Genomic DNA, 27,779 nt, shown 5'->3' on the forward strand with positions numbered 1-27,779 from the left:
AATTTGGGAAAGGAACTGTGAAAAAATATGACTTTCAATTATTTTGTAATGTGAAAACAATAGGCATTGATAATCAATAGAAGTATCCAAAAGATAATTCAAGAGTAAGTCTGTCAGCTTGCAGTCTGTAATTTTTTTAACATTTCAAATAAAAAATGGCATTAGTCAGCAACAAATAGATTATGGATGGTGCTGCTTCCCCAACAGGGGGGCAAATTCCCCCTCTCTGATGTCTGATGATTTTATTGTAAAACTTGTACATACTTCCTGAATATTTTATTCTAAATATTAGTATCCTATATGTCAAGTTCAGATCAATGTTAGCAGAAATTACCAGAACAGAGTATTTTAATATTAAAGGTAATACAAACCTAATGGGTCAGTGCTTAGACCACGCTGAGGTTTCTTAGCATCATTCTTGTTCAGAAAGGTGCTATAAAGCTCTCTGCTTAATCCTACTACTGATGTGAAGAACTTTTGGTAGAACAAGATATATTTTTCATGGTAGTTCCTCAGCAGCTACAATCCACTCACAGGAGTTGTTACGTATCACTGAACTTGCAAGTATACCAAATCTGCACAAAACTGTTAGTATAGACCAAAATGGCCTCTGTACCATCAGGTCAAGAAGGAAGAGATACAAATGATGGCACAGTTGTATGTTTCTAGTGTCCTAGCCTTTGTCCTGTGATTCAGATTATAGATACTGGACCAGTAGATATGTTTGGTGAAAAAGGAGAGCCTGGACTTTCAGGTTTGCCTGGAGTGAAAGGTCAAAAAGGTGAAAAAGGTAGGTATTTTATCTTGTCTTTTTGATTGAGTTATGATTTTAGTTTTATTACTTAATTGAAATTAAATTAAATTAAATTAAATTACATTTGCACAATCTGTGAGCTCAGGAGCTCTGTATGACAGTGAAATGATCCAGTTATTTATTTAATTTCTTTCAGGTTATTACATCTGCTGGTAATTTGTAGGACTCTTTTCCTCATCATAAGTAAAACTGCCTTTCAGTTACAGATTGGAAAAGGATAAATGAGGATCTGGTTTTTATGGCAGTTAAATAATACAGTGAGATTATTTAAGATGGAAATCAGTACTAGCAAAAAAGAGGATAACAATATAGAGAATCTTGAGACTTCTTTAAAAAAGTCAGTAGCTAAATTTTAATCTTAAAATTTGGCTTCCATAATTTATAAAATACTTCAGTAAATGGCAATTATCAATCATCCACTTCCCCATTTTCCCCATTATAGACCTTACACTATGGAAGAAAGACCAGTGGAGAAGATGGTTCACAGCAGGGCTTTTTGCCTAAATGTATTGTTTGCAAATATCTGTAGATTATTTAGCTTAACCTTTGATTCAGGACATACTAGCTTCTAATGTGTACTTAAATAACGTGCTAAAAGTTCACTGACGTTGGTGTTTCTGACTTCGTTGCCTAATTGAAAACCTCTTTCTAAAGGTTTCCCTGGTCTACAAGGAATCCCAGGACCTCCAGGTATGAGTTTATGGCCACTGATCACATTTTTCCTGTATTGTTCTTGGGTGAAGAGTCCCGAGAGAAGTTTTCTGTAGCTACTGCCAGTTACTTGCCTGACTTACAGAATACCCAGGCAGCGGCCTCTCCGGATGTCTGATCATCCCCCTAGACCTTTCCTGTAGATTGTTCTCATGTCTCTGATGTTATCTAGCTTTGCCCTTTGTGTAGAGCCCTGATCACTTTCTGCTTAAATTGGAGAAGTACTGTGCACAGGTCATAAGAGATAGCCTGGAGAGTATGGCTCCACTGGGCAAGACTTATTAAATGTGAATATGTGTGTGGGTATATGCATATTTACCTATGTATGCATGCTCATATATAGTTTTTATGCTCTCACTTAAGCTTTATATGTGGTTGTATGAATATAATAAAACAAGGTTCGCTGGGAGAAATAATGGTATTTATTTCATCAAAGTCATTCCTGAAAGCTTCCTACTTTTTGTCACTTGCTGTAATAAGAGTTACTTCTTTTGCCTGCAGATGTTGCCAGTTTCATAGGCAACAATGCTTTACCTACCTGTCTTCTTCACATTAAGACAACGCTGCTATTATGTATATATCTACATGTACCTGTGTTTGAACTGAACTACAATATTTGCTTTTTTAAAATTAAGCAAATCCTCTGTGGAAACCTGACTCAAGTGCATCCTACAGAGATACTGCTATTACCTCCTTTGCTTGCATTTTCCGTCTTGACAGTGAGCTAAATATGAAATTAATGTGAGCCAGGAACAGATAGTTTCTAGGAAATTTTTAACAGTTTGGGGAGGAGATGCTATATACCGTAGGCTGCAATAATCTCTAAAGAATTCTGTATGACAAGGAAAGAAGAATGGCAGCTCTTAGTCTGTCATTACCCTGCAGAAATTGAGATCTGTGTGACTTTCACATCTTTCTGCAGTGTTGGAGAAGGCTGAAAATGGTTTAGTGATCGTGTCTAACGATCAGTTATGAACTGAATTAACTCATTAAAGTATGAAGACCTGTGTGACAAACAGGTAAAAGGAGATCTTAAGTAGGCTTTTTCCCTAGCTACTTAACTGCTTTTTATTGGCTGTTGTTTGCTTATTATTCCTACAAACAGTTTTAGTTTTAGCATTACTGAAATTTGCTACCATTGTTGAATGCTTATTTACAGCAGTTCCTAGACATGCTCTCCCTTTCTAGGTCTGTTTAAGATTTGGTTTATTATGAGATAACAAGTGTGTAACAGTTTCTAAGTGTAATAGTTAAGAGAACTCCTGTGTTGCCACTATTACTACCCAGCAAAAGTTGTTTCAACTAAATCTCAGAAAGGCAATTAGTACAGAATAAATGTGTTTGTCTAGGGACCTAAATGAAGTGAATTATTCTGAGCTGTAGTGAGTATATAATCTCAATTTTGTATAAATCACCTATAGTAAAACACAGCCCCTATTTTATTGTGCACTAACATTTCTCCATTTCTCTCTGAACCCTAATGGAGGCCAGTGTGGTGTTAATGTTACTGTCTTTTCACTTGTCACTTCTTTCATGTATGTTTTACTCTGTCCAAAGGTCGACCACTGCCAGACAGGGTAGGATCACCTGGTGTCCCTGGAGAGAGAGGTGAAAAAGGTGAAAAGGGTTCTCCAGGATTCGCTTTGCCCGGACCCCCAGGAAGAGATGGTTTCCCAGGTCCCCCGGGGTTGCCTGGCCCACCAGGTCCTCCAGGCAAAACAGGTAGGTAAAACATTCAGTTGCTTTCCACAATGAAGATTCAATAATACACACTGCATGCACATAAAAAAGAAAAAAGCAACAAGATTATAAAAGCTATAATCAGAATGCATCTACATCATGGAATAAATATATCCAAGTTGTTAATGGACCAAGAAAAAGCTGTTCCACGGTGCAGCAAGCTGCTTGTTTCCTTACTAGGACAAGAATTCTTTGCTAAACTATTTTTTTTTAATTTCTTCGAAAGTTCATTGTGGACTGTTACAATATAACCAGATAATAGACTTAATGTATACTGGTTTCCTCTGTGTCCTAATATGTCAACCTAGAGATATTTATAGATCTTCAATTTAAAAAATAACAGATACTAATATTGTTCTTAGCATGAAAGATAGCCATTCAATATCACACTTTACAAGTCTGCAGTTCCCATCTGTGTAACAGATTGAACACACGTAAAAACTGCAGCCTGAGATACTAGCCTGCCAGAAATTTTTATTGTAAAATTTATCTTACAGGAGAGTAGAGTTCACACACAGTTTATAGAGGTAAATGAAAAGCTAGTAATTATATGATAAATATGTAATAAATAGTAATAATAATAACATTATGCATCTATGTTTAACTACATCTGATGAAGAAATAGAAAAGAGAAAAAAGATTTTGAACGATGAAATTGTTTTGGTTTTGCTCTGCAACAAAGTAATGAAAAAAGCACATACAAAAGCAGTCCCTGCTTAATAGCTCCTTGCAACTGATGTTTTAACTCTTTTATTGGAGGAAAACTTTTGCTATAAGTGATACTGATATTGTGAGTTATATCGTCATATCAGAAAGAATGATATACCTATTACAGTAGTTTAGGTAGTCTAAAGCTATAGAAAGGAATACTAATCTCTGTGGAATTCCTAAACAAAAAATATTTTGTTCAAAAACAATTGAAGATGCCCTGTTGTTGCTGTATTTGTCAATGAATCCACTTGCCAATGAATCCATCACCTAGAAAATGGAATTAAAGAGCTAAATCTTGCCTTGGCCTAAAAATAAGAGCAGTTCCTGCTTTTCATACGACATGTTTCTTCTACTGCTTAATTCAGCTCCTTCCCCAGACACCTGAGCTTTCCTCAAGTACATAATGGAAAACAATTTGGTTTCATTTAACTGTTGTTTGTCAATTTTTACATTAACATTTTCAGTACTGGCTTTGGCCAAAATGATGTCATATTATACTGGGTCAGAACCCGTGCCATATCATCAAACAGAAGCAGCACAATTTGTATTCTCATACCAAGTCTGCAAAATATTCTTATTTGTTACCTATTTCAGTTCCTAATGTTATGAAATTTCTTGTTTCAGGAAGCTTGATCAATGTGAAGAAGTTAAATAAATGTTAGCAAGCTACTCTTGACCTAGAAGTTTCCTAAAATATTGGGAAAAAATAAAAATCTCAGTACAAAAACCTCTTCTTAATGAATTTCTTCAGAAGTCAATATTCTCCATTCTCTTCAGGGTCAAACCATCAGTTTTCACAAACAGCACTCTTATTATCCAAATCAAGCAGATTTTATGTGAAAGTTGTTTGTAACATTATGGTAGAGCCTATCTTTTCTTTGTAATCCTTGGGGTTTCTTAAGCAATAAGTGTGGAATCAGAATACAGAATCCCAGTTAAATTTGTCAAAGGAAATACAATAGAAAAGTAAAATGCTGTCCTAACTTACCACTCTTCAGCTGGGCTATTCATAAATGCAGCCTTATAATGGAAACTGGAACTTGTCAAACAATATTCTTCATTGTATTTCCATTGCAGATGGAATCGATCAATGCCAGCAGGGGGAACCTGGTGCACCAGGTAGTCCTGGACTTCCAGGAAGAGATGGATTTCCAGGAGAGATGGGAGAGAAAGGTAATACTATTTTAAAGTGCTGATGCTCTGTACTCTAGAGCTTGGGTATGTAAAAAGGCTGAGCAAATTAGTCTGGATCCAGAGAAAGCATGCTTGAAGTTAGTTACATACTTCATGGGCATGGAAGACTTTTCTTGAGTCTCTTGTGAGTAAAAGAAGGATATTGTGTTTTCAGTTGTGTGGCACAAACTGCATTTACATTTCTGTTAACCTACACAGTGCTGTAAAGTGATAAAGGATAGTGCAGGGCTGAGAAGGGAGCAGGGAAGAGAGAAAGGGTTGAGTATAGCCCCATTAAGTGCAAATTGAACTGTTCAGGGCAATTGAAAGTGTGAATTCTGAGATAAAGAATTAGAGAGGGGCAGATGAGTTGGGAATGGAAATGGTTTATGAATCATTGCCACAAGTATAATTGAAGCTAAAATTGTAACACTTATAAATAGCACTGTAAACCATGGGTTTTAACGGCATTGACTAAATGGACATATAAAAAAATGAGCTGCACTCATTTACACAATGGTTGATCCTTCCTAATCTCATTCTGCTCACTGCTTTTCTAAAACTGAAAATTGTAGTTAATATTAAGGTTCTCCTTTTTTCTGCATTAATCTATTTTTCTATATGCAGTGTATATGACTTTTTTTCTTAAGATTTAAATTGATTTTCATGCTATTCCTTTAATTTTTTTTTAGAATTTTGAATTTAACTTTGGTGGTAGATTCTCTTTGAAGCATGTAACTAGAAGTAGTAGCACATTTATTTTTATTCTTTCAACATGAAGTGTATTAAATTGACATTTGCCCCTGAATCCACCTGCTTGCAGGTATCTTAAATCTTTTCATTGTTATTCATTAGCTTTGTGGTGTGATGGTTTTTTTAAGGTGACAAAGGTGAATCCTGTGCCTTATGTGATAAAGTAGGACCTCCTGGACTTCCAGGACCGCAAGGACCACCAGGGCCAGCAGGTAAAAACTCATTAACTACCTGAGAATTAACTATATAGGCTAAAATCTAAAAATGCAGCATATATGATAAAATTAATTACTTTTTGTCCTACTAATCAAATTATTTGTGAAACTAATGAAAGGAGCATGGAATATTCCTATTCGGGGCCTGATTCCATATTTCCAAAGCAATCAACAGTTACTAAGGGGGCAAAAATTGGCCACAGAAAGGGTCTTTGCAAACTGTGGCCCAAATATTTTCGTAAAAGATTGTGAAAGTTAAAAGTAATCTGGGAAGCATTTGCCCTGTGTGCCCAGGCTTGGCAGTGGCCCATGCATACATTCCAAATCCTAGCATTAAATTCTGTGGCAAAAAAATTTAATTTTTCTGCAATCACATGGGAGAAATTCCACATGCAAACATGTTTGTCTGGCTGTTGAGAAAAAATAGTACGGTTTAGGTAGTTTCAAGACTGCAGTGGTTACATGATAGGTCTAAGTAGTAAAGTGAATTCATTCCTAAGTCAGATGAATCATCAACTTCTGAATTTATGAATGCAGACACATATAGCACATGAGCACATGAATCCAGACAACCTCACTGACTTTAACAGCATTATGCTGATGTAAGTGGGATGGAATGAGACACTTTGAGGAGGATCACAAAGAATTCGTATGTAATGAGCTATCTGTAAATGCGTGTAATAAATTTAACTGTATTTTTGTCTCTGTGATAAGGTTTTCCAGGGCAAGCGGGTTTCAAGGGTGACAGAGGCTTACCTGGACTTGATGGGCTTCCAGGGGTACCTGTAAGTAATGCCTTGCCAAATGCTACGTGTCCTATGAGACATGTAATTAGAAAAATGTGATTGTCAGTGTGGAGGTATAATAGTTCTGTTTAAAAACAGACCAGCGCAGTGATATGATAAAACTGAGGAACTATGCCTAGGAAAATAAAATAGGAGGCATGTTTGAGCTATGAGAGTTAAAAAGAGTGGTCAGAAATGGGTTATATTTCTGTGTTTGCCCATCCTATGAACTCAGCATGACACATGACCTGGCTGACCAAGCTAAGCAGTGGAGTTGAGTAAAAAGTAGGATTCTGCAGGAAACCAATGTAGGTCTGCCCTGTCCTTCTGGTGAATCTTTGCAGTAATTCTTTGCTGTTATGTGTGTATATATATATATATATATATATAGAGAGAGAGAGAGAGAGAGAGAGAGAAACAGTGCCATCTAGTGTAGTGCAAGCAATGTAATATTCGCATGCGATATACTTTGGCATTTTTTCTGAGTTTTGGGAAATATGTGCAGTATGTTCCATAAAACTTATTTACTTAGGAGGGAAGCTAAGGAGTTTTGAAGACATAAAGGAAGTCTCTGAAAGTGGATAGTATCCTGACAATATGATCACTTGTAAATTATGTTGATGCAGCACAACAGGACTCTTAGTGAGGAAGGCCAGATATCAGAAGCATAGCACTTGTCTGAAATGTAACACAAATTACTCCTAGATGAGCGCTGTACTAGTACAACTACATTTGATCTTGTCAGAGTTCACCTGAGTGTCTCTACGTACACTGTGGTACGCTGTCAAGACCTACCTTAGCATACACGTTCCTGTAGTATAACGTGAATTTTGGCACCATTCCTAATGTAAGTAGACTGAGTTTGTCAGAGTCTTCCCAGACGTCTTTTTCCGAAAGCTTTTTTCTTCTTCCAGCTGATCACTTTTGGGAATATAACCTCTCAGCATTATTCATGTGCACTAGCTTTAACACATATGGGAGGTGCACAAGCTCCCTCTATCACTAGTGGTAAGAGAGAAGCACCTTCAGAAGTTAAACCAACCCCTGCATGAATTCCTTCTTCAAGGAGTCTGTTTCTTTCCCTTGAGTATGAATAAAGCCTAGATGATTGATTTCAGCCAATGAAAGTTAGCTAAGATGGAGTCCATTCTCTATTTCTACCATGATAAATAAGATGATGTTACTCAGCAATTGAATTTACTATAATATCAATGGGATCCTTGAAAGAAACAGTGGAGAAAAATGAAAGACATCCTAATATATTTAAATTTTCGTGTGTGTGTGTCTAGCATTTGTTCTCAGCACATGTTTTGCCACACCTTTATATTTTCCCTTTATTGCCTTTTAAGTTCTGTTCATGTCTTTCATCAGACAAGGACTGGCTGTTGTTCTGAATTCTTTTAAGCTTGTTTTGCTCCACAAAGTTTAGCCAGGTGGTGATCCAGCATATAGTTTAGCTTGGAAAAACTGCATAGAGACCAGCCTTGCAAACTCACATTGCTTAGAGACCTGCCAGAGCCAGATTCTGATCCAAGACCCACCAAAGCTAATGGAAAGATCACCTTTGACCGTGTTCTGGTTCAGGTTTAAGTGGAGGGCACACATCAGTTATAATCAGTGGACATTGCCCATGAAGTTTGTGCTTTACTACCCTAGTGAGTAGCTCTGATTCACTTGAAATTAGAGAGACTGATTCTATGAGAAAAGTTCATCTAAGTCCTAGAAAACATTTAGGGAAAAATTTGAATTCTGGAAATACTATAGATATATTATTAGGTAGATAATTTCTTTCAGGGATACTTAGAAAACTGTTTTCTGAGCATGTGCATAGCATTTTGATAGTACCTAGTGACTGTGATTGTTAATTTTATTAAAATAATTAATGTTAGTAGTGAAGGGAAATGTGGGTTTGTGTCAGCTAAATGTCATAAATAAACTACCCAGGGAGAAGCTTTCATCCTTCAGTTAACCTTAGCTCTTGTGCAAATAATGTTTGAGTTTTGTGTAAGACAATCAATTTAATTTCATAGATAATCTATATATTTGATGAATAGTTAATTTAAAAGGTTTTGAAAGAAAGAAAATAATGGAGGGCTTGTATAAGCAATTTAAACCTGTAAGTTTGGCTGAGTTTGCATACTGGAAGTTTGTTATTTTCTTGTATTAGTACTACTTCTGCTGGTATTGTAAATTATCATGGAAATGTAGAGGTACATTTTTTACATTTGTATCAGGGAAGTAGGTTCCACAGTGTTACAGAATTCATCATTTAAAGGTTGGGGCAGACAACTCTGAAAATGCCTTTTTAAAAAGCCTTACTTATGTTGATGCTGATATTGCATAAATATGCATAGCTGAAATCCAGTATTGAAAATTCAGAGTATGTTTTTGGTATCTTGGCCTGCAGGTCTTTTGTGAGTGGTGTTAGTTTATATGTACCTTCTAAAATGTGATATGATACATGACAAAATGGTCAAGACAAGATTTGCATTAATTTCTTATTCACGCTGCTGTGTCCTGGATTATATTCTTGTTTGGCCTTCTCAGTTGAAAATGTAATGGCTTGCATGATTTGGATCTACTGTTTAATTTCTAAGGATTTGTTTTCCTTTGCATCAGTTGAAGGATTGGTAGGGCAACTGATGACATCTGACTATATGAAATTTCAGGGCCCCCCCGGCACTCCAGGACTTATGGGCAGCCCTGGGGCAAAAGGAGAACCAGGAGATTTTTCTTATGATTCTATCCTGAAAGGTGAAAAGGGAGATCCTGGTTTCCCAGGACAACCTGGTATTCCTGGAAGAGAAGGATTACCAGGAAAAGATGGATTGCCAGGTCTCCAGGGTCCGAAAGGAGTACCGGTATGTGTGTTTATTTATGTTTACATACTGTCCTATGCATTCTGTCTTTCAGATCAAAATTCACATGGTTTTATGCCCTATACATGCTTTATGTTTATTTGCCTCATTTATTGTTCCGCATCATGTCCTTACCTTGAATAGTTCATTCTTTCTCAGAGGGAGACTCCATTTTCCCTGGAACTAGTGGGGAAGAAGGTCTTTCAGCAACAGACTATTTTAGATTTTGACACTTTTTTGCATGTCATGCAAATAAGTGATCTGACTCAGATGTATTCAGCACGAGGTTGCTACTTTCAGGACTGTAGGGCAATGATACTTCCTCCACAAGGTTGTGGGCATAGATAATAGTTTTGTTCCATTCTCCCTTCTCACAGCTTAATAGAGAGAACTAATGTGGATGATTTAGCTGATACCTGGAGATGACTGAAGGAATGCAGTTATCCAAGTAGAGATTGTTAAGGCAGGGTTCAGCTCTGTTCTAGCATACTTCTCTTCTTGTGGAAACTAATGCTTCAAAGTCTTGCAGCTGATACAGTTGTGGAGCTGAAGATGGAGCTCCGTATGCTCCCAGATCTACCACTGGGAACATAGCCTCCATGGTCCAATTAGTTGCATTGCATACTAGGTATAATTTCCATGTGGAACCCAGTTTCCACTGAACTCAGTGACAGAAAATTCACTTTTTTAGTATTACAGATACATGTGCTAAATCCAAGTTACAGAATATTCAGAGGGGATGATGTGTTCTATCTTGCCAATCAATCAAGACAAAAAGTACACTTATACTTTCCTAAAATTAGGGTACAGCTGGCTTGAAAGGAGAACGTGGTCCCCCTGGTCAACCTGGATTCCCTGGAGTGCGTGGTGAAAGAGGTTTTCCTGGCCCTCCTGGGATAGGTGCTACAGGGTTACCTGGTGACAAGGGAGACAGAGGCTTTGCTGGAACCCCAGGTTTACCAGGCCTTCCAGGTAATGCTATAACGTGCTTAAAAAAACCCCGAACAAATAAACCCAAACAAACAAAACCCAAAACCAACAGTTGTGCCCTTGAAGTGGTACAACCTGCAGGACCACCAGCATTTAAGACTGAAATAAAAAAAAACTTTTTAATTTAAATTAGTGTTTGCTTTCAGCAGTATAATTGCTAATCTTTGAGAGCAGGTTTCTTGAAGAATTTTTTTAGGCCAAATGGAATGGTTTAGCTTCATCTTAATTTTCTGTGAATCTTCTACAAACAAACTTCCAAATAAGACAGTTGTAATGGTATGGATGGACTAGTATTGCTGGCTAGGTGAAACTCCCATGTTTAATTTCATCAGTTCATCTAGTTAATCTTTACATTACATCTTTACATCTTTACGTTCACAGGAGCAAAAGGCGAAGCAGGACGAACTGTAACACTCCCCGGACCTCCTGGCGCAGATGGCCTTCCTGGGCCACCTGGTTTCCCTGGACCCCAAGGTACAGTAGCATGTTAATCTTTGATGATCATAATGGCTCTGTTCCCCAGAAGCTGGCCTTTGTATTAATGTTTGTCTTGTTTTCACTTGCAAAGGTGACAAAGGGGATCCTGGGCTTCCAGGTAGACCTGGCCTGCCAGGAGAAAAAGGTGCTGTTGGGCAGCCAGGTATAGGGTTCCCTGGACCTCCAGGACCCAAAGGTAAGATAAAGTTATGGATGGAGGCATGCACTATCATCCAGCCATGGCTGCGTGAAGTTTGGGAGGTGCAGCTAAAGAACCTTCGTTATGGAAGTCCACGAATGCCACAATAAGCATGCTTTCAAGACACACTTGCTTTGCTTTGTGCAGTGATGTGCAGATACAGTATCAAGGCTACTTCCAGAATAGAAAGTGATATAATGCAACATCTTACCTTGCAGCAACTGAGGTTGCTGGGAGATGAGATGACCTTTCTGAGAAATGAAGCACCATGTATGGTTGGTCAAAAAACCATGCTGATATAACTATAACATTTTTGGGCCAGTGATAACTCTGCTTCGTCCCAGGTGGCTGAGAGTGGTTTGGTTAGAATACCAGCTTGTTCAGCATGATTTTAATCTTCCCTGCATGGGCATTGTCAGAGTTTGCATATAGATTAGAGGGAGTCTAAATGTTTTGTATTCTGGGGAGATGTACTTAATAGTACTGTTACTAATTTAGAACTGGATGACTGGGTGACATGGTTTAGTGTGACGGAGTCTTGGGTGACATGATTTAGTGTGAGGTGTCCCTGCCCATGGCAGGGGGGTGGAAGCTCGATGATCTTTGTGTCTTTTCCAACCCTTACTATTCTATGATTCTATGACTGAGCTTTCAGGAACCACCTAAATCCCCAAAGTTCTTGTTTGTCTTCATTATTATTTCATTTATTTGACTCCACACACCAATGAACTGGGAGGATCAGGAAGACATAACAAGGAGAAAAAGCAAATTTTTACCTGTGACCACCTCCAGTTCTTCCAAGATTGGTGTGGAATGAGCCTGAACAGAAGAGGCCTGTTGCATCTGGAAAGGGATTGCTGAATGGTCTTTGATGACAACAAGAAAGGCATGGCATATCAAACACATTTCTTTCAAGGATCCTTCCTTGAATTCAGCTCTACCTATTGCCTTTCCTGGGGCTTGGCCTAAAAGCTGTATTTTCCACTCCCCAAGACCTTTGCCTGGGAGAGAAGCTTCATCTCAGTGTATTGAGCATATACTGGTGTTGAGTGAATGGAGGATGTGAAGAGGCTTGAACAAACAGCAGAGGACACTTACAGGCAGAGACAGTAACGATGTGCATTTTGGTTTGTTTTGTTTTATAGGTTTCCAAGGTCAGCCTGGCTCGCCTGGTCTTCCGGGGACTCCAGGAACCCCTGGCCTGGATGGCTTGCCAGGTGTACCAGGTTTACAAGGTCAAAAAGTAGGTGTCAGCTACTGGTACTGCTGTTTGTGACTGCCCATGCTAAAAAGAATGTGTGTAAAGATCCTGCTCTTAAAAAAAAACCAACCCAAAGCTGGCCAAACTGCCCTTCTTATGTTTCCTACTATGCACACAAAGGAACAGAGTAGATGGATGAATGCTTGACATTAACACTAAGGGGCTTACAGCTCTCCCCTGAAGTCATGTATAGTGGTTCAATAGCCTCTGAGTGATTTAAATAGTCAGTGAATAAATTTGTGGTTTTGATGTGTTGATTCCTAATGTGTTCTGTTTCTTTGGCTAGGGTGAACCTGGTGTAGGTATCCCTGGCCCTAAGGGATTGCCAGGCCCCCCAGGCCCAGCTGGAATCCCTGGAGAAAAGGGAAGTCCAGGACTGCCTGGCTTACGCGGCGAGCAAGGCTTTCCAGGCATACCTGGACAGCAAGGATTCAGAGGTAACATTGCCAGAAATATATTCAGATCTGTATTTGTATTTCTTTTAAAGTTACTCCCTCATAGATGCAGCAAAAAGCCCATTCACCACTGAGATATCCTGCTGGTATCTGCCCTTTTTTCTTCTCCTTATTTTCTCCTACCAACCAGCACTAGCAAATGCCAGCAGCAGAGAGCAGCCCTTCCTCCAAGCAGAGACAAGGAGGCATTATAGGCTCTAATGATGCCCTGTTGGCCAAGTACTTCCAAACACCTTGTCTAGCATCTTCAGCACAAAGATCTCAAATGATGTCAGAGAACACTCAGTCTCTGTCTCTGTCTCCCCACAGGTGACCCTGGCCTCCCAGGGCTGCAAGGCTTGCAGGGCCCTCCGGGCGCACCGGGGCTGGGCCCGCAGGGATCACCAGGACCCGCTGGGCAGCCAGGACCACAGGGACCACCAGGTGAGAGGAAAATACTCTGCTTAGGAGTGGACTTTTGGTATAAGTAGATATTGGAGTTGGTAAAAGCATCGCTTGTGAACTGTTTTGTGGTATGAGGTTGGTGGGGGTGCACAGAAGGGCATGTTGGTGGGCTGCCTGTGTCTGGTCCAAAACACAGGGCGAGGCCTCCAGGAAACGCCTGCCATTTTGTTTGTTATCCTCAGGTCATTGGTAGATAATATATATACAGTTAGAAAATTAGGACTGTTTCTGCTGTCTGCCTTTGGGTCGTCATTCTTCATGCTAATTAGTGCACCGCAGGTGGACATTATCAGATATTCTTGTTAACCATGTTCACCATGCTCTATTAAGGTCTAATCATGTATCTGCTTTTTTTCCTAGGGTTTCCTGGAATAAAAGGAGAAAGGGGCTTCCCTGGTATCCCAGGTCTAGATATGCCAGGACCAAAAGGGGATAAAGGTAGCCCGGGCCAGCCTGGAGTACCAGGGTCTGTGGGGTTACCCGGCCTGCCAGGTCCACAGGGGGCCATTGGACTGAAAGGATCAGCAGGTAAATAACTTTTCCCTCAGAAGCCATCATCTTTGACTACTCTTTTATTAAGTTTTGGGATCATGCCCTTTCACTCAGTCAGGAATTGATCCATCAAAGAGCCCAAGCTTGGGAAAGCACACAGGCTTATGTCAGTAAAGCAGCTCTGAGCACATGTAATTGAACTGCTATTCAAGTCGTTTGGTGGGTCAAATCCAGTGACTTGAAGGGACTAGCTTTTAGCCTGTAATAATGAAAGAGGATTATTCTGCATGGTTTCAGTGACAGAATGGGGTTTTAATAATGCCTTTCTTAATGACAGCATTGTTTACTGTAATAGGAAGTTCAGCCTGGAGAAGAGAAGGCTCTGTGGAGACCTCATAGCAGCCTTCCAGTACCTGAAGGGGGCCTACAGGGATGCTGGGGAGGGACTCTTCGTCAGGGACTGTAGTGACAGGACAAGGGGTAACGGGTTAAAACTTAAACAGGGGAAGTTTAGATTGGATATAAGGTGGTAATTCTTTACAGTGAGGGTGGTGAGGCACTGGAATGGGTTGCCCAGGGAGGTTGTGAGTGCTCCATCCCTGGCAGTGTTCAAGGCCAGGTTGGATGAAGCCTTGTATGGGATGGTTTAGTGTGAGGTGTCCCTGCCTATGGCAGGGGGGTTGGAACTAGATGATCTTGAGGTCCTTTCCAACCCTAACTATTCTATGATTCTATGATTCTAAGTTTTAAGAATCTATCAAAAAAATATTATAAACAGTTTTATTCTGGTTTTCATAACACTATCTTTTATTGTTGTTTTCTCTTTCAGGCTGTTTTAAATCATCTTTGTCCCATTTTTCCTTAAGTAATGCAATTCCTAATATGGTAGAGAGTAAATGATTCTGTTCTGTGTATTTCTTTACACTGCTTGCTTTGTTTCTGTTATTCACGCTTTCACTTCGGTTTCAGGAGCCAAAGGAGAAATGGGAGTTATGGGAACACCTGGATTGCCGGGGACTCCAGGACCAGTTGGAGATCGAGGGTTGCCTGGTGAAAAAGGTAAGAGAGCTTTTCTAAAAATCAAATCTGTAAAATCCAATTTTCTTGGCAGAAGGCAAATCTGGAAATCACCAAATTGAGTATGCTTGGCCTAAGGAGTGTTTTACATCAAGTAACTTCCCTGTAAGTTAGAAATAGTGTAATTTAGAAAGCCATATCCTAGGAGCAGTCATGTATTTGAGCACCGAGCCATGATTTTTGATCCGTTCTTCAACAATGTAAGGGTTTGCTAGGTGCTACAGATATTACTCCAAGGAAAGCACTGTATTTGAAATTATAAAAAGCCAGAAGGAAAGTCTTATTTAAATTCTTCAAATAATCACAGAATCATGGAATGGTTTGGGTTGGAAGAGACATTAAAGATCATCTAGCTCCAACCCCCGTGCCACAGGCAGGGACACCTTCCACTAGGCCAGGTTGCTCAAAGCCCCGTCCAGCCTGGCCTTGAACACTTCCAGGGATGGGGCAGCCACAGCTTCTTTGGGCAACCTGTGCCAGTGCCTCACCACCCTTGTAGTGAAGAATTTTTTCCTAATGTCTAATCTAAATCTCCCCTCTCACAGCTTAAAGCCATTTCCCCCATCCTATCAGTACGTGCCTTTGTAAAATGTTCCTCTCCAAATTTCCTGGAGGGCTCCTTTAGGTACTGGAAGACTGCATTACTGCCAAACTCCTACCCCTGTTGTTTTCAGAGTCTAAAATTAATGACTGTGAGGCAGGAAAAAATACGTCAACTTTTTGACAGAGCTGTTGTGAAGTCCTGGTATAAAAGTCTTGATATTAGATAAATGAGATGTTCCAAAGCATGGTTTTCGGTGCTTAAAATCTGAATGAATAGCTAATTTCATTTGTTCATGTTTACTGAATATTTTATTAATTATAAGTTTATATGCCACTATAATATTCTATGCTATCCCTTTATAGGTAGCCAAGGTTTCAAAGGTATAGTTGGACCACAGGGTGATCCTGGTGTCAAAGGAGATAAAGGTGAAGCCGGTCTCCCAGGAAAACCTGGAACAATGGACACCATGGACATGGTTAGTCTCAAAGGCCAAAAGGGAGATCAAGGAGAAAAAGGTAACTTTAGTTTCTAACTGTGGATAACTGTGATCAACACTATATACTGTTAAGCAACAATGCTTTGAGTTCAGTTGTATCTTAGTTTTTCAAATAAGATTAAAGTATTCCACACAGCAAATGCAGATATGTTTCTGGTATCTTTCAACTCCATAGAAATGAAGATTAATCACAGACAGAGAAAGAGTTTTGGTTGGATGGAAGAAGTTTCATTTGCCCTTGTAAAGTCCATTTTACCTCTTTCATCTGAATACTCTCGAAAGAAAGGAAATTTTAAAAGTAGAAACTAGAGCTTATCAGAAGAGAAAAACTGTCTTTCATGTAAACACATAGTGGAAACCCTGTTGTGGCCATGAAGACCAGCTAACACTGTAAGAAAAAGTGGGTTGCCTTTTTTGGCACGTGTTTTTTGTGACCTCAAGAAATTTCAGAGAAGACACATCGTATGCCACCAATACCAAAAGATCAACTTATATTCACTTTAGAAACATCTGGAAATATGCAGGAGAAAGACAATCAACTTTCTATTTAGAAACTTAATGGTGGTAGAGATGTTAGGGGTTTTTAGACAATACATTCTTCTTGGACTTTTATTTTCAGCATTACATGAAAATTTAGTTGTTTAAGATAATTTTCTCTCTTGTTTTTCCTTTCAAAGAAAAAATAGTGTCTATTTTATAGATTTTTATTATTTGTCCCGTTTATGTTGTGATTTGCTTTGTATTAAAAAAATCCCGTAAGAGTTTTTAAATAAATGGTAACTGTTTAGATAAAATAGAAGTGTAGGGCTTAGAAGGGAGCTACTGAGATCATGTTGTTTTCTATTTCCCTCAACCAGATCCTTCAGTCTTTCATTATAATTCATGTTTTCTGAAATCATTATCATTCTTGTCACCCTTTCTGACTTCTCCCCAGTTTGGCTGCATCCTTGTTAGAGTGCACTTTACTAAAACAAGTGAAGTACTTCAATTTGGGTTATGCTAGAATTAAATTTCCCTTTCTTGAAACAACAGCAAACTCAGTTTGTGAATAGTAATAATCCTCAGTCCTTTACTTCTGGACTGGTGCCTATGCAATTGTTTTTTATTTTGATGCATGCTTTTGACTTCTTATCACGTATGTGGTGTATTGCATTTTTTTTGAATTTCATTATGGTGATTTCAACTTTTACTCCAACTCTTCTGCAGTCTAATTCTGTCCTCTTTTTAAGGCTTTCCAGTTTAGTGTCATCTGTACGTTTCATCAATTTATTCTCTGTTGGGCCCAGGACAAAGCACTCGAGACTCCTTTTCAGTTTGGCAGTGATTCACCAATAACTGTGCTATGTTATATCTGAACTGTGGGAACAGGATGGTTTCTTAGGCTATGTACCTTTTATGACTATGTCCTGACTACTTGTCAGAATGAGACCTGGGCTCATGTGTCCTGGTTGGGTCCCAGAAAAGCCTAGGCATGTGGATAGGAAGTGTCTCCCAGCTTGGACACCTTTGGACTGCAAGGGAGGGCTGGAGCAAGTGCGGACTGCATCTATCTCTAAGCTAAGGTGCAACCTCTAAGAGTATTTGATGAGGCTCCCAGCCTATAAAGATTTCACCTAGATTAATTTTCTCATTTGTTCCTGATCTTGATATATATGGTTGTATGAAAAGCTTTAAACCAAATCCGCATAGGTTGTTTTTCATTACTTTCATATCTACTGCTGAAGTTGACTGATTGATAATTAGTTTTATTTTCTTTCCAGAAATCCAAATTAGGTGCACTGGTTCCATGCATATAAAGAAGCCTTTGCTGAGAAATTCGAATTCTTGATTTCTTTGGTTTCTAACTTCATCTCTCCAGTACTAATAATGAACGCTTACTACCATCTATGCTGTACCTTTTCCTGGCCACAGAAAGTCTAGAGATTGGCCTGGCTCACACAGCCTGGAAGGTTCCAAGCAGATCGCAGCCTTCTATTTTTGCTGTTATTCTTCCCATCTCATCTTCTTCAACCCAAAGATATTTAGTACCAGTAGAGAAGAATAATCTAGTTATTCTCTATAATTTTATGATCTGCCTTCATCTCTCTAGGCATGAATATCACAGTAATGCTTTAAAAAGCTTCTAAAATACTAACCGTGCAGAAAAGACACAGTATTTTTATGGAAGACGATCAGTAATGTGTAATGCGAAAAAAAAAAAAAAGTTTTGGACATCTTGGGACCTTTTGAATTAAATCTGCTTCCTTAAAAATATTTGATGAACTGTTTTCAGTAACCTATTGCCCTCTATGTACATGTGACACTAACAGAAATGATTATGACCAAAAAGCATGGACCTTAAACCTAGATAAGAGGCACACTACAAAATAAGAGGTGAAGCTTTCTGGAATGATGAAGATGTTTTAACATTAGATAGAACTGAGGGAACAGCAGATTTCTGGCTGTGAAGTAGTTGTTTACATGTACCTTTTTTGACAGCAGAACAGTCAAATCAATAATTTCTGTAAACACCTGAGCCTGGCACTTCTGAAGTAACTCATTAATCTGACTCTAACACATGTTCAGTTGCAATTTCATTTAAAGACGTAACTTGCCTTGTAATTTGCACAGACACCTATAAAATTGTAATTGTTTACCGCCTTTCCTCAGCACTGGTTTAGTAACTGGAAAGTTGTGTTTTACTCAACTGTGACTTTACTGTACAACGTATTAACCTTGAATTCAGCCATTTCCTTATTCAGCAGAAAGAAGCAACAGTAATCAAAAAGTAACTGGAAGGACTATTATGTGGCATTACAGTAGAATAGAACTCATCTCACTGTGTTTGCTTTCTTGGTGTCCAGGGGACCATGGACCAACAGGAGAAAAAGGGTTACGTGGGGAATATGGAGAACCAGGAATTCCAGGGAAAGATGGTGAACCTGGTACTCCAGGACAGCCAGGTATGTCTGAAGCTAGCAACAGCGAGACTGTTCATCAGGTATTTGAAACCTCATTAATTAATGGGACTTTTAATTTCTCTGCCATCTGTAGGACCAAAAGGTGATCAGGGCCCCCCAGGATTCCCAGGGGATCCAGGAGTTCCAGGACAAAAAGGATCGGTTGGTGAAATGGGTTTGCCAGGTACTGATTGCTGGGAATTTCCTGCTATTGTTTTCCACAAATTAATATAGAACATTATGAGACCTGTATAGGATATTTGTTGGAGTAGATCTACTAAATGGTTGCACTGTTTGCAGTGTCTGAACTGTAGACTTTTGGGACACTGCTTTTTCAATCCTATTGTGATATACAAATAGTAGGATGGTTTCCTAAATTTCTACATGAGAATTACTTAGCTGGATTTGTATTTGTTTCAGGCAGGCATTTTTCCAAGTGATACCTGTTTTTTTCTGTCTCTGTCTCTGCTAATATGTGAACTGCATTAAGCTTCTTGTGTATTTACCACCTTCTAAAATGTTCGGTGTGTTGCTGTGTGTTGCCTGTTAACTACAAACTGTAGTGGTCTAGGTCGTTGTGAAGGGGACTGATGAAGAACAGAATGGAGAAGAACCTATATCTCATCACGGAAATTTGGTCTTTATTCAGATGGCCTTGTGCCTAGATATTTAGGAAATCAAAAGTAGAAGACACAAATGGTAGAGTGGGACAGAAAAATTTGCTACAGCAGAGTCCCTTTGTCGCTGTTGCTCTGTTAGAAGTTCTTCAACAGAAAGTTTTATTCAAATCTTACTTTTAGCAAGAGCTCAATTTACTCTGAATCCAAGATTATGACCTTCTCTTATGAGGGGAGCTTATCTTCCCATAGAAAGTCCCATTTACTGAGTGAACCTCGAAAGTTAATTTATTACCTATTTTTAGTGAGTTACATTGCTTTTCTACCTCTGAATAGCTAAGGCAACACTGAAAAATCATTGTCAACACTGCTAAGGTACCACTAGTTCTGATATACCCATTTTTCCTTTTCTCTTACTAGGAACACCTGGAGAAAAGGGTCTGCCAGGAGTGCCAGGTTCACCAGGCACACCAGGGTTCCCTGGGCAAAAAGGTGAAAAAGGAGACAAAGGAGCACCAGGTTTTCCTGGAATTGGCTTTCCAGGGTCTCCTGGTGAAAAGGTATTTATACCCCTAAGGATTTAATAGTCTGTCTCTACCAAATACCTTATTTGAAAAGACGCTGTTGGTCTTTAATCTAATTTATTGTATTTTTGGATGTGCTTATTTAAATACCCAATGAGAAACTTGAAAGTTGTACATATGTGCAGCTTTAGGTGCATTCTGTTTGATGTGACCACTCTCTTCAAGATTCTTACTTATTCTGTCTCTTTGGAATAGGCTAATTTACATTGCTAGAAATGTGGGTGAGGGGAAGAACTTTTTAAAATGCTAAGTAAATAAAGTGAAAAGGGCTTTTTACAAACAGAGCAAATAATCACACTGAAGTAGTATTTCTGTACTTTGACAAAAATACTGGGAAGCTGAAAAGAACTCTAAAATGCTCAAATATTGCTGAAGAGAGAACTGTATTAATACTGTCTCTAAAGTTAATCTAATCTCTAATACTGTTCTAATAGGATTCTTATTTGTTTCACATTCTTTTTCCTAGCTATACAATGACACTAATAATGAAATTATAAGTAATAATTGTCAAAATAAAACTAATCATCTGGTAGCAAACTTGCTGAAGACTTAAAGATTGTTTTGAACTGAACCCAGGACAATAAGCTAAGAGGCTAATTTGGAAGAGACTTTGTAAAAACTGTCATAAAAATTCATAGAAAACTGTTCATTTTCATGAGTAATATGTATGTATTAGGCAGTTGCTATAAAAGTCAGTAATTCTGATAGTGGAATCTCATGCCAAATTTAATCCTAAATTAATTTGTTTATAAATGGAAAAAAAATTCTTTTCTTTATATGTCTAATGGTTCAGAGGGGTGACATATACCATTGCTAACAGAAAAAGCTGATTCATAATCAATGTGTGGATTTTATAACGTGTGTTGCTTCTTCTAGGGAGAACCAGGAAGAACAGGTAGTCCAGGTTTATCTGGAGATAAGGGTGAAAAGGGTAGTGCAGGAATTCCTGGAATGCCGGGTGCCCCAGGTCCCAAAGGATCCCCTGGCATAGCAGGATTTCCAGGCAAGTCCTTATGTTTTAATAAAACATAAATTGCCATGAAAAATTCATGTGAAACTTACACGAAATATCCTGCATATAAACCCGTGCCTTCTTCCTTTCTTTAGGAAGCCCAGGCCGCCATGGAGAAAAGGGTGAAAAAGGACTTCCTGGTTTAGCTGGCATTCCAGGTTTAAAAGGAGAACCAGGTAAAAAAGAAATCTAAACCACCAAACACTACTTAAATTATTGTTCACCTCCAGGTAGTGGCTAACACAAATATATGGTGGCATCCTATATTTTTTTAGCTCAGCTATTTCCTGCTACATTTGTTCATTTCATAAGCAAAATCAGACAGCGCTGTTTCCCAGCTAGATCTGAGTCAGTGTAGTGTGGGACTAATACTTCTTTTACACTGTTTGTAGAAGAGATTGTACCACCTTCCACAACACTGGTTGTTGCTATAGCCATTATTTCTCTTCTTTCTGAGTTAATTTTAAAACAATAAAGTTGATCCATGGGCCTAAACCTCAGTCACCACGCTAACATCATTCAACAGATGTTAAAGAGGAATAAGTCCATTGCTGTTATGAATATAACAACATTTTTGAACTTGGAGTCTTATGTTCTTAGTTTACTGGCTGCAGGACACATCATCTCATTGGACAATGGGCTGTGCCATTCACAAGTCTTTGCTGGAGTTCCTGCACTTTAAACTCACTGAAATTCATTATAATTAGCTATGTCAAAATTGGTAATACTTGAGACCTGTCTCACACTGATTTAATTCAGAAGTAACCTCAAAGAAAAGTCACAATGAAATCATCATGCAGCTTCTGCTTGGTCTCTGTGGGAGCAAAAGAATAAGTGAAGTTTTTCCCTAGAGGAATAAAAGGTGTAATAGAAAGTCTGATGAAAGTGAAATAAAAATGAGAATTTTTTTTTCAGGTGAACCTGGCCTTCCAGGTCCTGCTGGTTCCATTGGACAGAAGGGTGAGCCAGGTTATGATGGGATTCCAGGTGCAGCTGGTGCAAAGGGTGAACAAGGTACTGTAACTCTCATGTTAAGTTTATGGGGTTCAAAAATACACTGAGACAGGCTACACAAGAGTAGCTGGTAGAGGGGTGTGCTGGGTTTGAGGTACTTTGAATGGAACCTTAGAAAATAAAGTTAGTATGCTGTCTTGCAAGTTACTATCATCCATCATTGTAAAGGTGATCATTTAGATGAGCAAATGTGTTTAATCAGTGTAATCTTGTAAGAATTTATTTCACAAAAGCTGGCAATACCTCAAAGAATTGGTATGTTTTGGAATTAATTTCAGTCTGCAACTTTGCTGTGAAATAACGGAGTAGGCTTGCCTTTTCTTATGGTAGGGTTTTCAGTCATACGGGACTAATTTTCCTAGATGCAATACCAATAATAACAAAGTCTCTGCACTGAAAAACTTTTACATAAACCATTTATTTAGATTTTATACTTTCTTAATAAATTTTTGTTCATTACATGTTAAATTTAAGTCTATCCCGTCTTCTAATATTTTTCTGCTTCTCTGTTACAGGTGTTCCAGGTAGAGGACTTCCAGGATTTCCTGGTGCAAAGGGAGATAAAGGTAAAGCATTTCTCTAAACAAGTAACAAACCTCCCTCACAACATAATATAAACATACTTCTGTAATTCAGACATACTTTCTACTTCATTCTTTCACATGCTGTACCTTTTCAGAGCAGGCAGAAACTCTGAGAGGTTTAAATACTTTCTGTTGCAGTGGCAGCATCTTGGACATGAGTTAGCTATGCCCTAAAATAGGTAATTATTCATAGTGTGCAATTTACTGCAAGCTGTGCTGTGATGAGGTAATATAAATAACTCATGTATTTGTGTGCTGTGCTTTTGACTCCAAGTATTCCTGGTTTTGTACTAATTTTGCAAGAATCAAAGTCTAGTGAGGCTCTGTGCACCAGACAGCTAAAGGTAATAGTTTCATGGCCAGGATACTGCAGTAATTTTTTTACCTGAGTCTGTTGTGCAGCTCACATGCTATTTTATTCATTGCTAAAACTGTTATTCTGTATAGCTTGGTATAGCATGTCTAAGCTATGCACAGGAGCATGGTGCAGAGGTGCAAAAGGTAACAGAGACCTGATGAGATCTTCCTGAAAATTGTTACTACCTGGACTCTGAACTTACTAGCTATCACAATTTCAAGACCACTTGTGGTCTTTGCAAAGAGTGTCACTACACTGTGATGTGAAAACAGCGAGATTGGCTTGAGTTAGTGTTTGTTCAAGGTGTCTGTAATGCACCATGCTCCATTTGATGAAGTAAGTATGTCCTAGACACTGGGCTGCAATACCATAAGAAACTGTTTGAAAAAATATCAAACTGCTACTGATAAAGGAAATTGTGTACGATTAAAGAGTTTTTTCAATTTTTAAAATCCAGAAAACAAAAAGATTCAACTGGCCCATCTATGAAATAAACACGACATGGCAGATTTTTAATAACTTACATAGCTTGAAATTCCAATGCCCTACCTCACTCATTCTTCCTATAAATACAGGAAGTTTGTGTGGACAATCCGAAGTGGTAAACCAGGATTTTGATTGCCATCTTAGAGCAGTTAACAGCCATTAATTACTGAGAAAGCCTGATATTAGAGAACTTTCTTAATAAGTAGATTTTCTAATCATGGCTCAGTAAGGCATGTGAAATGCCAGATTATAAAAGCACTTTTCTCACCTTATCCATCTCATTTTGTTAGCACAGCTCATTTAAAAAAATCTGGGTTTAGAGTAAATAGATATCCAGCTGCCATCATTTGTGTTCCAAACGTATTGTACTTGAAATAAGTCCAGGATTTAAAGTCCCTGTTCTGTTTAGGCAAAAAGCCAGGGATATTTTTCTCTATAAATTTTATTTCTCTTATTGTATTTATACCAGCTAATCTATATTCTTCTTAATCATGAACTGAATTGCAAATGTTAACCATTTGTACAAGCCTTAAAGTAAGTACTATGTGTCTAAATCTAGATGTTAGTAAAAAGAACATTCCATTTTCCTCCAGGAGCAAGTCCTTTTGTGCTTAGTCAAGGAAAACATCCATTACTCGGCTATGACAATAATAATTGGAATGGATTAAGGGTTTGAGGGCTTTATATTCCTATTGGAAGGACTGATAGATGCTGAATGTTTATCTATTTTTAGAGTGGTTTAAAATAGCCAGCAATCAGTTTAGCTAAGAGCAGGTGTCAGTCAGACTAGTCTTTTCCTTATACTTTATGTCATAATGTGGAAAATCATTTTCTAAGGTTTTGCATTTTTATACAAATGTATAAAGGCAAGGTCAATATTTTCTTAAGGAATAAAGCTTACTGTGAGTGGATAATAAGGCAAAAGATTTCAGTAATTGTGATGCTTTCTCTAATCATGTTTTATTTGTGGGTTGTTTGGGGTTTTTTTCAAATCTTAGGTGCAAAAGGTGATGTGGGCTTTCCAGGATCCCCAGGAAGTCCGGGAATCCCAGGCCTGAAAGGAGAACCAGGATATGCTGGTCCACCGGGCCCTAAGGGCAGCCAAGGTTTTCCTGGGCTACCAGGAAGTGCAATTGAGGGCCCTAAAGGAGACAGAGGACCCCAAGGCCAACCTGGCCTTCCTGGTATTTATTTTATCTTTGGTGTTAATGTACTGCTGTTAAGCAAAGCTCAACTAATTAATTAATAATATAATAAATATTGCATATACTTGTTATATCCTCTTCTCACAGGTCAGAGAAAAGCTTCCCTTCATATTGCATTATGTCCTAGAACAGGCTGATTTCATGTCCTTAGGTAGTTGGTTTTGTCCAGAAGTCTTTCTAGTGCTGAGAAGAGTGCCTCCCATTTCCATGCTTCCCTCTGGGCTTTATTTACTGTTTAAGGCTTCCATAGCTATATGTTCCTATATCCTAGAGTGTTAATGTGTTTAAAAACAGCCCAGTGTGGCCTTATCTTGACAGTGAATGGCTCTGTGCTAGAGGACAAAGAGAAGAGTAGAGAAGAGCTGCAGTATGTCTCTACCGCTTTCATACCTGTTTTGCACATACAGAAAACTCTCAAGTATTTTCTGTCAGCCACAGGCTGATAAATGATGGAATAGGGAGTCATATGGACATCACTGCAACAGATTCTCCTTATTTTCCTGAAATGTTGTCACGATAATTACTTCGATTCTGCCCATCTGTAGATTGAGACAGCTTGTCCTTCATCAGGTACTGCTCTGAATGAATTTTGCCACTAAATAGTCACTTCTTCTGGTTTGTAGGTTTACCAGGCCCAACAGGGCCACCAGGACCCCCAGGTCTGAAAGGGGCCAAAGGAGAGCAGGGGAGCAATGGCTGGCCTGGGACTCCTGGGAGTCCAGGAGTCAAAGGTGATCCGGGTTTCCAGGGACTGCCAGTAAGTTACTTTCAGTACACTCCAAATTTTCTGAAAGCTAGTTCTTATAATTAATGGATATATTAATCATAGATGTTTCATGTTCAAAATAATGATACTTTATGCCTAAAGTGCCTTTGGGACTCCTTGCTGACGATGTAAACTCAGTTTGAAAACATTTCAATTCTCTCCTTTTAAAGGCTGCTTACCAATAAGCCCCTGTGAGCTAATGAACTTAATAGAAATTTATAGATAGTGAGTGGTAACATACAACACCCAGAATATAATTTACAGTGTATTAACAGTACAGGATGACTGCAGCCCTTCCATAAATCCTGCAAATGCATTAGTAGTTAATTTTAAAGGTTGCATATTTCACGATAAATTGCCTTCTGAAAATACCTGAGTTGTTTGGTTTTGTTATGAAACCTTTCAAATAAAGTGCACTTTCAGTACTGTCAGTGATGAAATATAGCTGCTGATGTAGAAATACAAACAGGCAATGCTCTTAATACATTGTTGGTATATATTATTCATTTTCCCTAGTGTAAAGCAGTCCCTTTGGTGTATAGTAGGGAAAATAAAGTAGAATAGGACAGTTACCTAGAATAGTTGGTCTTCTGTACTCTTTCACTCAGACTGTCTGCTGCCTTTTTCCACACTGAAAAATATGGTCTATATTTTAACCTCTAGTTTCCTCTTTCCTACTAAAAAAAAAAATAATAATAAAATTTGTAGAAGAAGGAATAAGAAAGTAGGCAGATATGACTCAACAATTCCTGGAGTACAAGGAGAAGGAAGACTCAGGAATAAGGTCCTGATGTGAAAAGCAAGATACTGATAATGGACTTAAAATGTCAACATTATTCTTGATAATGCAAAGATCTGCTACATCCTTTTCTGCATCCAGGATTCACTTTGCAGAGACATTAAGGATTTGATTCAGTGTTCTAACACTAGATCTTGGCTTTATCTTTTTATCTTTGACACCATACCATACCAGCTTTCAAGGTAGTAAATTTCAAAATAACATTCCAGTACATTTCCACTGTTTTAAGAATTTGCAGTGCTTCCGCAGAGAGCCAAGTTTCTGTATGCCAGAAAATGTTAAAGTTTTCATGGGTTGTTATTCCAGTCCAAGACTGTTTGTTTCTGAAGAATGGGAAATGCCAAAGGATTTTGATTCTGTGCTTTCAGTCAGAAGAAAATGCTTTACTATCCTTGTGCCACAATGTATTGGGTTGTTAAGTCAGTGTGAAATGCTCCGGTGAGAGCTATTTCAATATTAAACTTCCTCTGGTGATATATACTATGATGGGTTTCTAGTGTCTTCACGCTCCCCAATGTGACAGGCTCCTGCCCTGATTGCACTTCATTTGCTTGTACTGGTCTCTAAGTACTTGGTAACCTATATCACAAAGGAGATTTTGTTGCAACATGGGTGACACAGCCTGTCCAAAAATCCAATAAGAAAAGTGAATGTGGAGATCAGAGCATGAAATACAAATTCCATGGGTTTTCTGTGCATTTTAAAGTTGAAATGAGAAAAGAACCATTTTCATAACTTTCATGAAGTGAAATAGTTTTGTTTTGTTTGGAACAGATCCAAAACAAAATGTTGTTTGCCAAGCTATATATAGTGGGGGGAAAAAAATGTTCAGGAATCTGCATACTGTTGTGGAAAATGTATTTTGTGGAAAGCTTCCAATAAACTTTTCTTATAAATTATTACGTTTTATAATTATAACCTAAAAAAAAAGAGGTTATTAAAAAAACCTCTTATAGTGAGATTCTCTGACTGATGACTTCTGAATGAATGTTAGCCCTCCTGTTTTGTGCTAGAGAAGCTCACATGTTATGATACAAAGAGAGGATCATTTCTCTAAACAATCCTGTGTACTACGACTGTGTGGCTGATGGAAACTGGGGAACCTTACTTCATTAATACCTCTCTTCACTGCTCCAGCGGTAGCATTTCTTCTGTTTAACTTCGATAGACTCATTGTTGACATCCGTTTTTGAGCAAGTTCTCTCTTCTCCCCTTGTAGT

The 27,779-nt window shown here is 38.5% G+C and overlaps 1 protein-coding gene across 1 annotated transcript in view; it reads left to right on the top strand.

Annotated features, from left to right (window-relative positions):
- The window catches only part of COL4A1 (collagen type IV alpha 1 chain), a 123,014-nt gene that overhangs the window by 79,357 nt on the left and 15,878 nt on the right, over window positions 1-27,779 (top strand). The window contains exons 19-43 of the mRNA XM_065677937.1: window positions 697-790; window positions 1,469-1,504; window positions 3,083-3,247; window positions 5,054-5,149; window positions 6,031-6,114; window positions 6,832-6,902; window positions 9,572-9,763; window positions 10,564-10,732; window positions 11,132-11,224; window positions 11,319-11,423; window positions 12,572-12,669; window positions 12,974-13,124; window positions 13,452-13,565; window positions 13,947-14,114; window positions 15,048-15,137; window positions 16,062-16,214; window positions 19,039-19,137; window positions 19,229-19,318; window positions 20,172-20,311; window positions 21,212-21,342; window positions 21,447-21,523; window positions 22,263-22,361; window positions 22,877-22,927; window positions 24,788-24,973; window positions 25,618-25,751. Coding sequence (XP_065534009.1) covers window positions 697-790; window positions 1,469-1,504; window positions 3,083-3,247; window positions 5,054-5,149; window positions 6,031-6,114; window positions 6,832-6,902; window positions 9,572-9,763; window positions 10,564-10,732; window positions 11,132-11,224; window positions 11,319-11,423; window positions 12,572-12,669; window positions 12,974-13,124; window positions 13,452-13,565; window positions 13,947-14,114; window positions 15,048-15,137; window positions 16,062-16,214; window positions 19,039-19,137; window positions 19,229-19,318; window positions 20,172-20,311; window positions 21,212-21,342; window positions 21,447-21,523; window positions 22,263-22,361; window positions 22,877-22,927; window positions 24,788-24,973; window positions 25,618-25,751 — 2,886 coding nt within the window. The remainder of the gene's footprint in view (window positions 1-696; window positions 791-1,468; window positions 1,505-3,082; window positions 3,248-5,053; window positions 5,150-6,030; window positions 6,115-6,831; window positions 6,903-9,571; window positions 9,764-10,563; window positions 10,733-11,131; window positions 11,225-11,318; window positions 11,424-12,571; window positions 12,670-12,973; window positions 13,125-13,451; window positions 13,566-13,946; window positions 14,115-15,047; window positions 15,138-16,061; window positions 16,215-19,038; window positions 19,138-19,228; window positions 19,319-20,171; window positions 20,312-21,211; window positions 21,343-21,446; window positions 21,524-22,262; window positions 22,362-22,876; window positions 22,928-24,787; window positions 24,974-25,617; window positions 25,752-27,779) is intronic.

This window comes from Lathamus discolor, chromosome 4 (genome assembly GCF_037157495.1).
Source record: "Lathamus discolor isolate bLatDis1 chromosome 4, bLatDis1.hap1, whole genome shotgun sequence".
Taxonomy (NCBI): Eukaryota; Metazoa; Chordata; class Aves; order Psittaciformes; family Psittacidae; genus Lathamus; species Lathamus discolor.